Source organism: Bos javanicus, chromosome 16, assembly GCF_032452875.1.
Source record: "Bos javanicus breed banteng chromosome 16, ARS-OSU_banteng_1.0, whole genome shotgun sequence".
NCBI classification, from domain to species: domain Eukaryota; kingdom Metazoa; phylum Chordata; class Mammalia; order Artiodactyla; family Bovidae; genus Bos; species Bos javanicus.
The window spans coordinates 44,159,721-44,174,164 of record NC_083883.1 but is presented as its reverse complement, the minus strand read 5'-3'; the positions used below and the strand labels follow the sequence as shown (position 1 = coordinate 44,174,164).

The following is a 14,444-nucleotide window of genomic DNA, read 5'->3' as shown; positions in this document are numbered from 1 at the left end:
ACAAAGTTCTTTATAGATGTTATTTCTATCTGTGGTGAAAAATAGTGAGAAACATTAAAATCTGGAAAAATTTCTAGAGAAAAATCGGTTATATACCTAAAATGTCAACCTGATCTTTTAGCATTCAGAAAAGGAAATAAATGGGAATAATGGGAATAATAAATGGGAAATAAATGATGCATCCTTCATCACATGTCTTCCTTGGCAATTCCTGATACCAGTCCTGCTGTTTTGTATTCCCTGCCATATATTGTGTTATAAGCTCATGAGACCCACAGGTTATAACTTTGAAGTCATAGTAACAAGTTTATTTTTCCTTTAATCAGTGGGTGTATAGTTGTCTGCATTTCTAAAATATCCTTATTTGTAAATGAATTAAATCAGAATTAGGTATTTCTGTTAAAGCCTAACTCAAACCTCCTACTGCTTGAAATTAACCCCCAAATCTTCTTCCCTAAAAGGAGCCTTCATCAGGTTCTGAAGTGTCTGAAGAGCAGGCCTTACAGCTGGTCTGTAAGATTTTCCGTGTCTCCTGGAAGGACCGGGACAGGGATGTGATCTTCCTTTCTTCTCTTTCTGCACAGTTTAAGCAGAACCCAAAAGAAGGTAGGAATCGGGCTCAATTGTCTCAATTTCAGAGCCCTTCGTAGAAAAATAGAACATGAACTCTTTTGTCTTTCTCTGCTGTCGACATACCTTGTCTTGCTCTGTGGTTGTATTTCTGATTACAGGGATACTTCTTGATGAAGACTTTGCTGTTTGTCTACTTTCCACTTACTGATAAATTTTTTTTTTTAATGATTTCTCCAAAGGAAAACTGTGTATCAGTTAATAGTCTCCATTGTCTCAGGGCTGACGTTTTTTCCTTTGCAATAAGAAGGTGCTTAGAGAGAGCATTAGGGCATCTTATACTCTGGGCAGGAGCATGCTGGGTGGTCTGCAGGTATCGTGAGAGGGTGACCGGTACCTTTTGTAAGTGCCTCCCGGGTCATGCGTAGACAGTGGAGTAAATGTGCTTGGTTAAATTGCTTTAGCAAACTAAAACACACTGATGTTTTGCAGTGTTTATAGGTTTCTATTTTAAGAGGCTATACTAAGCCACACTTAAAGTAATAAAACTTAGCAAGAGACCAGCATCGCAGGGCACTCTTCATTCTTCTCTATAGCAGTCTTCTAGACACTGGTTCCCAGCCTTTTTGATACCAGGGACTGGTTTCATGGGAGACAGTATTTCCACAGATGAAGTTGCGGGGATGGTTTTGGGACCATTCAAGCAAATTACGTTTATTATGCTGCTGCTGATCTGACAAGAGGCAGGGCTAAGGTGGTAATGCGAGTGATGGGAATAGCTGTAAATACAGATGAAGCTTCACTCACTGTCTATTGCACACCCCCTGCTGTACAGCCCAGTTCCTAAGAGGCCACAGACCATATATCTGTCCGTGGTATGGGGACCCCTGCTTTGGAGTACAGCAAACGGAAGGGAAGTTCACTGGAGTCTTCTTTTGCATTTCACGTGAATACAGCCTCCTTGATGGTGGGTCTGTTTTGCTCCCCCATGTATTCACAGCGCCTCCACTTCATAATCCCTCAGTAGATATACTTTAAATGAGTGAATGAACTTCAAGGAGATTGCATTTCCTTTTCCCTGCTGCCTGTCTTCCACGGCAAACAAAAAAAAATGTCTCTTGTATTCCAGGTAGATGGATAGTTTATTTCTGATTTTACTGGGTTCTTCTTCTTAATTGTGACTGTAGAATTGAGCTTAGCAATCATGAGTTTCAAAATCCTGCCACTTATTATTGTAAATCTTAAGATTCTCAAATCTGGTAATTTTTAGTAACAAATCAGGTAAGATTTACATGGGTTAGACATTTTATTTATTGAGTGATATTCAAAATGGGCTTTCCTGGTGGCTTAAGTGGTAAAGAACCCACCTGCCAATGCAGGAGACTCTGGTTCAATCCCTAGGTTGGGAAGATCCCCTGGAGAAGGAAATGGCAACCCATTCCAGCATTCTTGCCTGAGAAATCCCGTGGACAGAGGATCCTGGTGGGCTGCAGTCCATGGGGTCCTAAAAGAGTCAGACACAACTTAGTGACTGAATAACAACAAAAGACCTGTAACAATCAAGAGCTGCAAAGAATAAGGAGGAGGCTAGAGAACAGAATCTGCTCCAGAAAGGCAGGTGGCAACTCAATATTAGACCCTTCATAAAATGCTTTGAACTTTCTACTTCATATTTCCAGTGTGATAAACTAACCTCTGTAGTTGGGAGTAGCTTTTTTCTATGGTTAATATATATCAGCAGTGACTCTCAAAGACTGGGCTCAAAATTTTTTTTTTTTTAATAAGCTTTCTGTTTGAAAACATTTTAGATTTACAGAAAAATTATAGAGGGAGTGCAGGTAGTTCCTATATACACATGACTCAGTTTTCCCTAATGTCAACATCTTCCATAATCATAGTATACTTGTCAGAACTAAGATATTACTGTTACTCCAGACCTTATTTGGATTTCCCCACATTTCCTACTGGCGGCTATTATTACTCGAGAATCCAGTCCAAAATAGCACATTGCACATCTCTGGCTTATGCTGGCTTATTCAAGGACCGTGAGTATGAAGACCCATGTATAACCTCCTCTTTATTCTGCCTTTCCAACAGTGTTCTCTGATTTTAAGGACTTGATTGGCCAGATTTTAATGGAAGTGCTAATGATGTCTACTCAGACCAGAGATGAAAACCCGTTTGCAAGCCTGACAGCCACCTCCCAGCCAATTGCAGCGACAGCTCGGTCACCAGACAGAAACCTCATGCTGACCACCGGCTCCAACCCAGGAACGAGCCCCATGTTCTGCAACCTGGGTTCCTTCGGGGCCAGCTCTTTATCTAGGTCAGTGTGGTTCTTTCTGCACATCTCACTGGTGGTAAAATAGCCATGAAGTACGTAGGAGAAAGGAGCCTTCATTCAGGGGCCTGCATCATGCAGATTATGGCATGTCTTATGTTTGGGGGTGTGATTGACTCACTGAGGAGATATGGTCTTTTCCAGATGGGTCTCTTTGACTTTCCATGGTTAGGCTGTTGGTAAATTAAATTTTAGAAACAAATAGCTGTATAGAGTATGTTCTTTGGAAAGAAAGCTTTCTCGTATTGTAAGTCTGGCTTCTAAATCAGCATGGCAGTTAGATTACAGTTATTTCGATGAGTCTCTAAAGATCTGTATACTGGAATGCTTAGAGATATGAGGTTGTAATTATACAGTTCTTTAAAAACATGTTATTTTCCATTTTAGTTATTTATCTCAAGCGTTTCTTCAATTTTCTCTTCTTTCCTCCCTTTCTCAAATCATTTAGCCTCTATGAGACTAGCCCAGCTCCCAATACCAGTGTCTGGAGCTCTGTGCCAATGATGAGTCCGCCTCTGGCCTCCCCCTCCCGGGCAGCCAGCCAGGCGGCTGTGCCTCCCGCTTCTTCCCTCTGTCCGCCTGGCCCTGCGGGGACGCCTGCGGGAAGCCAGCCCTCGTCTCCGCGGTACCGGCCCTACACTGTCACCCACCCCTCGGGGTCTACATCTGCTCCTGCCTCGCGATCCTCGGGCACCTCCATCCTGTCTAGCTCCCCAGGCCTGTCCGCCCCGGCCAGTAGCCCTCAAGCCGTGCCCACCAGCTCCTCCCGACAGAGACCCCCTGGCACAGGACCACCTTTACTCTCCGCCTCCCCCGGTGGGAGTGCCCCCAGCAGACGGCCCTCCTCCCTAAGGAACTCTCCTAGGTATTTATTTACGCAGTAGGAGAGGCGGGTGCGTGTTTGCAGTGCAGGGAAAGGAGGTTAACACAGTTTGGAAGAACTGTCATGTGACGCTGACCTCAGTTACCTGTGTTTCTCTGTTTGGGGCTGTTAACCCATGTGTCTAATTAGTTGGGTAGGCTTGTGCCCCGAGTCCCTGCTCTGCCAGGGTTCTGTCACATCAGAAAGTATGGGTTGCTCAATTATGAGGCCCTTTCTTCGCCTCCACTTTTCCTCCTGAAAAATAAGAAGTCACTCAGTTTTCAAAATCAAGGGCACATATCATTCATCCTAACAGATGAATTTCGGAGACTGTGGCAGCTGATGTTTGATAGCTGGGGCTCACAGAACCACTTTCCCACTTTGTGTACTGTTACCGATCATAGTTGAGATACAGCCAGACCAAGCGGTCGAGTGAGCAGATACCTTACCTCTGGCCAGTAGTCATGCCTTGACACTTTCTTCTTAGCCCCTTAAAAAGAAGCAGTACCCAAACCCCATTAATTCACTGCCCTCCTTCCCGTCAAGTGTTGCCTGGCCTTTATATAACTTAGGTGAATTATTTTTCTGCATATCAGTAGACAAAACTTGTAGCCTACGATTTAATTAAAAAGCCAGCGGTTGTAAAAGCTTTCCTCCTCCTCATTTTCCTTTGTTCCCTGATGACTTTTTTTGCTTTTGTTACGGTAGTATGTACGACAGTCCTTTCTCCTTCCTCTTCCTCGCACTTTCTGGGGACAGTAGTGACGAAGATGAAGAAGATGATGATGATGGTGATGATGGTGATGATGAAGGTGGTGGTGGTGGTGATGAGTTTTCTTGTGTCCAGTTTGGGTCCAGGTATCAGAGGAGTGGAGTCTTACCTCTGCATGTGCCTAGGTGCTTAGGAACTAACGTTTGTAAGTCCTAATTAGAGGCGTGCTCTGAATCCATACAGGGTAGAGTCAAAAGAGGTGCCCTGGTGAGTCCAGATGTGAGAAACTCCACATGTACTCAAGCATTAGGACCTTCTCATGAGGGTCAGGTGGCACATTTTCATAGTTGTTGCCTGGCAAGCTTGGAGAACAACTTAACGTATAATCATTTGTCAAGAACATGAACAACAGAGTAGACATCAAGTTCACCTGCCCTAAGATCTAAAAGAAGACCCTTCATTTATTTTATTAGGAGAGTGTTCTTGCGGGCTACCAGATGTACGCAACATGTACTCTGGGAGGCGTGTTTTCTTCTGTACAGTTGCATGGATTGCTGCTTTTTAGGAATGGCACAGGGGCTGGGACTTGTGTATGTGTGTATGTGTCCCTCTCAGCTCACTCCAGGCCACCTGTTGAAGAGCACATGGGGTCATATTCTCTCTTTTATAACTGTGATTCTGCTTTGACTTCTAATCTTTATTTTTTGGCTGTGCTGGGTCTTTGTTTGCTTCAGATCAGCTTTTCAGTAGTTGGCAGCAAATAGGGGCTGCTCTCTAGTTGCGATGCTCAGGCTTCTCACTGTGGTGGCTTCTCTTATTGCGGAGCACGGGCTCTAGGGCGAGAGGGCTTCAGTAGTTGCAGCTTCCAGGCTCTAGAGCACAGGCTTAATAGCGGTTGCACAGGGGCTTAGTTGCTGTTCAGCATGTGGGCTCTTCCTGGACCAGGGATTGAACCCATGTCACCTGCATTGGCAGGCGAATTCTTTACCATTGAACCACCAGGGAAGCACTCTTCACTGCTAATCTTAAATTTTGCTAATCAGTCACTTCGCTTCCCTGATCCCAGTGAAGCCAGACCCTGTTTGTTTAGACAGCCTAGCCTGAGGAATGGCTGCAGAGGCTAAAACAGAGCTCACAATATTGCTGAAGTTTCACCCCTGAAAACAGAGTGAAAAAGATGGCTTGGACCTTCTAGGTGACTTTGAGCAAAAAAATATAATAGCACCTTCTCGCTAAGCCTCTGACTCATCGTCTTACAATTTTGCTCTTAAATTGAAGTTTCCTCTGGACTGAGTTGGTATTTGTGCCCAGCAGTATTCAGAAATAACTCCAGGCTATAAATAGAGATGGTGGTAGGGGTGCGGTACACTGTATTCAACTCGACAGTGTTCAGGAGAATCATTAGAGAAGTCTATAAAGAGAGAGAGGGATATTGGCACAGGGTTGAATATTGATTCAGGAAGGTTAATATTTGTATTAGGTTGAATGTTGTATCACTATCTCTCAAGTAAATTTCCCAAAGGTAGAAGTGTCTTTTTCATGTAGATGACTCAACAGTAAAAAATCCACCTGCAGTGCAAGAGTTGCAGGAGCCTTGGATTCGATACTTGGGTCAGGGAGATCCCTGAAGGAGGAGATGGCAGCCCACTCCAGTATTCTTGCCTGGGAAATCCCATGGACAGAGGAGCCTGGTGGGTTACAGTCCATGGGGCTGCAGAGTCAGACACGACTGAGCATGCGTGCACAGACATCTTCTCCCATGATCATACTAGTGCAGCAGCCATCCTTGTTAGGAGTCAATTCCTATACATGGTAAAAGTGCTTTGTTTTCTGTTTTACTGTAAGTTATCTGTGGGGGAAATACTGTCTCTCCCTTGCTTATTTAATTCCAGCTTTCTCTAACAAAGATATTAGATTACATGGTGCTTTATCTAATTCCTCTCTAGACTTCTAACATCCAGCCTTGTCTCGGATCTAGATTTGACACCTAAAGGAGAAACAAAACTTACTTACTGATTATGTACTCATAGCTGTGAATAGTTGTTGAGCATCACGTCCCAGGTGCTCTGTCAGCCGTGTGCATATGTTATTCCTCTTATCCTCACAGCAGGGCCTCTAGTTACTGCAAGGAAATGTGGGCAGGTTCAGGAAGGTTGTTGTTCAGTCGCTCAGTCATGCCCGACTCTTTGTGACCCCATGGAGTGCAGCACGCCAGGCCTCCCTGTTCTTTACCATCTCCCAGAGCTTGCTCAAACTCATGTCCATTGAGTCAGTGATGCCATCCAACCATCTCATCCTCTGTCACTCCCTTCTCCTACTACCATCAGTCTTTCCCAGCGTTAGGGTCTTTTCCAGTGAGTCAGCTCTTCACATCAGATGGCCAAAGTATTGGAGCTTCAGCTTCAGCAATAACCTTCAATGAGGTTAGTCTTATAACTAGAAGAAGGCAGAGCTGGAGTCCAGATCTCACATGCCACCCAGCATACCAAGTTGCCTCTGACTTCTCCGTGTTTGCCCAGTAGGACTTGGATTATTCTCATTTCTTAGCAGTTATTTCACTGCCCAGAGTTTATACATGTATTCTTTTCCTTGGCAAGAAAGTGCCAACATTTTCCTTCTTAATTACAAAATTTCACTCCAGTTGGTTGGCAGGTACTTTGCTGGCTGTTAAAATGAAATCTCATCTGTCCAGGTTTTAGAAATTATAAATTCTGAATAGACATCAAAAAGGATGTAAAAGGACAGGGCGTAATCATACTTAACACATGAAACAAACAGAGAAGAACGTGAGGATGCACGTAGGGTCAGAACCAAGAAGTAGCAAAAAAATTCTTAATAATTTGGGTGATCAGCAAAGAGCTTTTTCTTTCCCCCTGTCTAATTGATCTTCTCAGAATTTTATTTACTAGGAAGTAAGCAATTTTAACACCTTCTTCTCACCCAGTAGGGTCAGTGCTGTAGAAGCAGCAGTCAACAGGGATTATATTGGTCTCCCCTTCTGCTGGCCCAGTGGGGTCAAGGGCTTGTATATCTTTTGAGAGGTAGTTGGGAAATACAGCCCTGTATTAATTATTTATAGTGGTGATGATAAGGATTAATAAAAGAAAAACAACATTCCTTCTGGAATGTTTCATAGTACTCTGAAAAAAGCTATATGAGTTATAAGGAGCTACTTCTTGAAGGAATGAAAATAAGTGAAATGAGAGTTGTCTTGTAATAAAGATAGCAGAGGAAAAAAGAAGATAAAGTAATTATTCTGAGGAAACGTTTTTTTATTGTTTCCTAGGAAGTTGATGACTAGAAAGACATTTTTCTTTTGTTTATTGGGATTCTTTTTTCATTGCTTAGATATTTCAGTGAAGGAGATTAGATCTTGAACATCATGAGCCTGTGTGAATAGAAAAAGAGTAAACTAGCAAATGGACACAACTGAGTGACTAAGCACAAACTACCAAACAGTGAAAAATATTGATATTTCTCCTCTTATTTCTACTGGTCGTAAGTCAGAATCTTTCCACACGTCTGCCCTCCAGCCTCCAGTGATTTCCCTTCTCCCACAGGGTTAGACCTAAAGCCTAAGACCCTACATCTCCTGTGTATACACACACACACACACATCTCCTGTGTGTACAGAGACACACACACACTCTTCCTGCCTCTCTCTGATATCTATACTCATTTCTTCATAGCACTTCTATATTATTATTTTAAAAACTGTCTCCCCTCAGGGGACTTCCCTGGCAGTCCAGTCTTGGCCTTACAATGCAGGGGTATAAGTTTGATCTCTGGTCAGGGAGCTAAGATGCCACATGCCTTGGGACCAAAAAACCAAAACATAAAACAGAAGCAGTGTTGTAACAAACTCAGTAAAGACTTTTTAAACAAATGTCTACATTATAGAGGATGTAGTTGCCACATGAACAAAGTCTTGATCTGTTTTATCAAGGTGCTGCCCCCACGACCTTCAACAATGCAGACATTTGTTCAGGGGATTTACATTGCTTATCCCTGCCCAGCGCTCCCTTTCTTTGCATTGAGAAAATATGCCATTCCAAAGTCTGCATCTAAAAAAGAAAATAGGGAGTGATTACTCCCATCACAGAAGGAAAGGAACTGCCACAGAATCCTTTTAGGAAACTAGGTTTTTTGGTACATTTAAAATGAGATTCAGTTTGCACAGATCTCATGCATATATAAATCTCCAGATATATTTTCCTTGTGTTTTCAGAAGGATTCCACTGTATTTACATCATGTGAAGTAATTATTCAGTTGGATTGTTGATGTAGTTATCAGAAAATGGTTCCTGTATTCTCCCAGAAGGAGGTATAATTTTCTAGATACTCTTAGAACTTAAACATGACAGATTTCCAGTGTCATATTCCACATGTCATAGTTGTAAAGGCATCATGAATTTTGTAGCAACATTTTTAGAGAAAAAATGAAATAACTGGTTTTTTTTATTTTATTTTTAAACTTTACAAAATTGTATTAGTTTTGCCAAATATCAAAATGAATCCGCCACAGGTATACATGTGTTCCCCATCCTGAACCCTCCTCCCTCCTCCCTCCCCATACCATCCCTCTGGGTTAAAACATTTTTTAAAAATGTCTATTGATAGCATAAATTTAATGTGTTTAAACTGTACACACCTTTTTCCTTCAGGATCACATTTAGAACCTGAGTTCAGTTCTCTGAATTCAAATCTAGAGACCCCTGTAAACCAGTTTTGACCACTGGCAGTCATGCCCAGCACTGGTGAGACTGACCGACCACCTTGCTCATGATCTACTTCAACATCCTAAGACTGATCTCATAGTTTGGAAACATTGACGAATACTGGGTTTTACTCTGTGTTTACTATTTGATTAAACCCTTGTTTCATTTCTTTCTTTCTCTTCTCTTGAAAGTCCCCTGGAAGTGTTATTTGGTGCCTGACAGATGATCACAACATACATCAACCTCTTTCAGCTTTGAAAATTCTCTGATACGTTCTGAATGTCTTTCTTTGTCTTGGCTGGCAGTCCTCTGCACACATCGTCATGTCTTTTCATGTCTTTGCAAAATGTTTGCAAAGGCATTTTGGTTGACTTTGAGGTGTTCAAGTCTAAGTTAAAATGAAAGGGAGTGTGTTGGCTAAGAATGGAGCCCAGTTTCCGTCAGCAGCCACCATCAATGCATGCTGACTCCCACTGTTGATCAAGGGCACTGCATTAGACTGGCTTGTTGCAAACGGCAAGGACCTGTTGACATCAAATATAAGATGCTTTCCATTTCAGAAATGTAAACATGTGAGAAAGATGGAGCTTATTATCAGGGAAATATTTAAATATTTCATTTTCAACATGAGGAAGGTCTATTTTCATTGCTTCTGTGAGCGCTTCTCAAAGGAAGATGAACCTTAATTGTATATGGCAAACTGTGTATAGCAAACTGTATGTAGAAACTTGTATCAGCAAATTTCATCTTTGAAAAGTGCAGGGAATAGAGTCACGAACCTCAGATGGAAGAGGGAAGGATGGCAGGTAGCTTGAGAGCGAGATGGCTGCAGGAAAGACCAAGTATTTTTTCCCCCCTTTCTCCTTTTGTGGTTTCACCATACTTCTTGTATTTATGGGTGGGTTTTTCTGTTTTGTTAGAGGTTTTTTTTTGTTTTTTTTTTTGCTTTGCTTTATTACTGTCCTCATCTTTCTGTTGTCTGGCCAATGAACAGATGCCAAATCTTACAGTAATTCATGAAGTGTACCTCTAACTGATGTGAAAGCACAAGAATTAATTGTTTTGGGGTTTTTTTTGATGTTTCCCACCCTGGACTGCCCATCTTTGTCTCTGGTGTAGCACTTTAAGGGTGGGTCCCTTATCTGCCCAGTCAGGAGGGTACTGGCTGCTTCTCAACCTCGTGTCCTCCCGTCCCTCTGTTAGACTTGTGTAGGAAGTAAGTTGAAGATTTACAAGTCTCTGGCCTGAGAGCCTTGGATTTAAAGCCTTGGCATTGTTTTCATCTTTTTAATTACTTAGTTATTGAATTTTTGGCTGTGCCCGGTCTTCATTGCTATGGTTGAGCTTTCTCTAGTTGTGGTGAGCGGGGGCTACCCTTTGTTGGGGTGCTCTGGCCTTCTCATTGCACTGGCTTCTCTTGTTACCAAGCATGGGCTCTAGAGTGTGTGGGCTTCAGTACTTGTGGCGCATAGCTCGAGTTGCCCCTTGGCGTGTGGAATCTTCCTGGACTAGAGATTGAACCAATGTCCCCTGAATTGGCAGGCGAATTCTTTAACACTGGACCACCTGTTTTCATCTTTTTTTAATGAAATATTCCAATACCATTCCAAAGATTCTTTATCATGTTTCACATGTAATTTTTTTTTGGTGCTGTTGTTAAATTTATATCTTTTCATTACTTTTCATTTCAAAATTTCTGGCCTCTTCTTATGCCATGGTTAATCTTTTTGTATCTTTTATGTCTATCAAATTTGTGAGTTGAACATCACATTTGGTATTTGACCTACTGATAATTGATCTAAACTTTGATTTCCTAACACCTAACCCTCATGATACTGAGAAGGCAATGGCAGCCCACTGCGTACTCTTGCCTGGAAAATCCCAAGGACAGAAGAGCCTGGTAGGCTGCAGTCCATGGGGTCACTAGGAGTCGGACACGACTGAGCAACTTCACTTTCACTTTTCACTTTTCATGCATTGGAGAAGGAAATGGCAACCCACTCCAGTGTTCTTGCCTGGAGAATCCCAGGGATGGTGGAGCCTGATGGGCTGCCGTCTGTGGGCTCGCACAGAGTCGGACAGGACTGAAGCGACTTAGCAGCAGCAGCAGCAGCAGCAGCAGCAGCAACCCTCATGATAGTGGTCTCAGAGAATAGTTTTAATAGAAACAGGCCCCTCCCATTGTATCCTGTCTGTATTTGACAGAGCACCTCCACATGATTTCACTTAACCTCAGTGCAGGTGAGATGGAAGTTCTGGGTTCAGGTAACAAGTACGCAATAGAGCTGGGGATAGAATGCAAGTTTGGATACTCCTAGCACAAGGATTTTGTTTTGTTTTGACTAATACTACTTTGTCCCTTTCACTAAACGTTTTGGAAGATTTGTATTGATAACAAATATTTTCACGTCTCCTTCTAACTGGACAGTTTTCCTAAGTTCTGGTCCTGCTGCCAAATGCTGCTTTAAGGCTTTGAGATGTATGCTAGACATTAGGAAGGAGGGAGGGGTGTTTTGTCAGTCCCTTGTAACTTCACTCCTAAAGACTTTGCTTGCCTAACAGCACAGGCTGGCTTTAACCTGCAAGTCAGCCCGAGCACAGTTGGCCAGTTGGATTTACATATGTGTGGTATCCCTTCACATTCCTGGTGCTTAGTACCAGTTCTTAGTCCTCCTGGTTTTGTAAGGTGCTGTTCCTGAGAAGATGAGATGCTGGATTTCTGGACAGACTTTCTTCTTACGTCAATAAAATGTTTCCTAAAAATCTCTGTTGTTGGACTTGGAGCAGCTGAAGCCAGCAGTCAGCTCCAGGTGCAGCCGCATGGGGTCTGTGCTTTGTCCTGAGTGCGGGGACCCTAACAAGCTTTCTGCTACAGCATTGCGAGCTCTGTCATGTGGTTTACTGAGAGCAGATCAAAACCATCCCTTTTCTTTTCTCCAAAGTCTGGGAGCCTCTGGTGGGGCAAGTACTTGGGATTCCTACAGCGACCATTTCACCATTGAAACGTGCAAGGAGACAGACATGCTGAACTACCTCATCGAGTGTTTTGACCGAGTTGGAATAGAGGAAAAAAAAGCACCAAAGGTAATATGAAATAGATTCACTTAAAACCCACAAAAGCTGGGTATATATTGGATAAATAATTGTTTTCTAAGCCCCTAATTAGATTGACTTATTCAATCAGTACAGTGCTTACTGAGCATCTCATAGGTCGGGCACTACAGTAGAAGCCGGGCTGGATTAATGAACCAAACAGATGAAGATCCCAGCGCTTCTGGAGCTCATGTCCTAGTGGAGGGAAGACGTGACAGGGCCAAATGCTACTATCACCAATGACTTAACACTATGATAACTTCTCATAGTCTGTTGTAATCATAATAAAACATTTATAGAGTTCCTGTCAACCATCACACACTTTGCTAGGTCTCCATGGACTTAGGTTTTCACAGTTGTTCATTAGGCTGGTGTAATATAAGTATTATTTTTTTTTCATTGCACTTCAAAGGGATCTAATACATAAGTACTGTTGGTCTTCCCTAAAAGTGAAGCAGCATAAAGTGAACTTTGAAAAAGAGGGGTATACCTTTAATTGTCCAGAGTCACATAAATTGAGAAGCTGGTTTAAACTCAGAAAGCTACACTTTTTCTACTGTTTCATTCTGAATGAATATCTCATTTCAATCCTGTTTCATTTTCATTCTTTTTTTTCTTTAAATTTTCAGTGACATATAGCGGCTCAGACATTTACAGATTCTGTCTATAATCCTGGAGACCCAGGTTCAAGCCCTGGGTGGGGAGGATCCCCTAGAGGAGGGCATGGCAACCCACTCCAGTATTCTTGCCTGGAGAATCCCTATGGACAGAGGAGCCTGGTGGGCTATAGTCCATGGAGTCACAGAGTTGGATACGACTGAGCACCTAACACTTTCACTTCCAGAGTTGATTTACAATGTTGTGTTAGTTTCAGGTGTACAGCAAAGTGAACCAGTTATACATACACGTATATCCACTCTTTTTTGATTCTTTTCCCATGTAAGTCATTACAGAGTATTATGTAGAGTTCCCTGTGCTATACAGTAGGTCCTTACTACTATCTATTTTACGTATGGTGTGTATATGTCAATCCCAGTCTCCCAGTTTATCTCCCCTCCTTCCTCATTCATTTCTAGTTCTGGTTTTCCATTAGAAATTAATCCAGTTCTCTACATGTTAGTTCATATTTGTGAAGGGCCTCTTGCAGTTTTTTGCACTTAACCTTAGCAAAAGCAAAGAGAGTGGGCTTGTTTTTGTAATCCCTGCATGGTCACCTCAAGCCTCTGCTTCTTCTCTAACTGTAGGTTTTAGCAGAGGCAGTATGCTTGGATGATGCAGTTAATCTAGTTTGTTCATCATCAATAAAGGAAGAGAAGAAGATGCCTTTTCCTGCACGTCCATCTCTTCTGACTCTCTTGTCAGTTCTCAACTGCATGGGATTATTTTGTTTGTCTTTGTAGTCCTCACCCTGACCTGTCTTTGCAGATGTGCAGCCAGCCAGCAGTCAGCCAGCTTCTGAGCAACATCCGCTCACAGTGCATATCCCACACTGCATTAGTACTCCAGGGGTCCCTCACACAGCCAAGGTATGAGCAACCAGTGCGTGCTTGCTGTTTGCAGGGAGAGGGCCTCTCCTGTGGACCCAGGCTGTCCAGCCATGGTGCACCACATTGCCTAGCTCACTTCCTCATCTGGGAAATGAGCGGTTGACGAGATGGTCTCTGAGGTCCCTTTGTTTCTCTAAGATACTATGAAAATAAAACATTTCGTGTGCTTTATTGAGAACTCAGTTTAAAAGCAGCTGCTTGAAAGCAGTACAGATACTTGGAAAAAAAGTACAGAGCCTCACTTTCCATGTGTCATACAATCAATTTCTGTTATCCAGCAATAAAGAATTGTGGTGGAATAGGTAATATAGGGATCACCCACAATGTCCTACATTATTAATTTTTGTTTGGAGGATCCCATAAAGTTTCAAGTTTAATAAAAGAGTATTTCTGTATTTCATTTCTCTTATGAAAAATATCTGAAGGAAAATTGGCAAAGTTGCAGTATTTATTCATTCCGGATCACCTTGTATTATTTTCTGTATCATAACCATTTTTGAAATGTGTCAGAAAAAAGGAAAAAAGATACACATGTACTAAAAACACTATCTCCATGGTTAGAGTTAATAAGAGCTTAAGAAAGTCTTCAGCTACTGCTAGT

The 14,444-nt window shown here is 42.4% G+C and overlaps 1 protein-coding gene across 2 annotated transcripts in view; it reads left to right on the top strand.

Annotated features, from left to right (window-relative positions):
• The window catches only part of UBE4B (ubiquitination factor E4B), a 122,069-nt gene that overhangs the window by 60,847 nt on the left and 46,778 nt on the right, over window positions 1-14,444 (top strand). The window contains exons 5-10 of one of the 2 annotated variants that reach the window (XM_061382779.1): window positions 462-606; window positions 2,668-2,896; window positions 3,360-3,776; window positions 4,482-4,631; window positions 12,146-12,287; window positions 13,722-13,822. In XM_061382779.1, the coding sequence (XP_061238763.1) occupies window positions 462-606; window positions 2,668-2,896; window positions 3,360-3,776; window positions 4,482-4,631; window positions 12,146-12,287; window positions 13,722-13,822 (1,184 nt within the window). The remainder of the gene's footprint in view (window positions 1-461; window positions 607-2,667; window positions 2,897-3,359; window positions 3,777-4,481; window positions 4,632-12,145; window positions 12,288-13,721; window positions 13,823-14,444) is intronic. The other variant, XM_061382780.1, reaches the window with a different exon arrangement.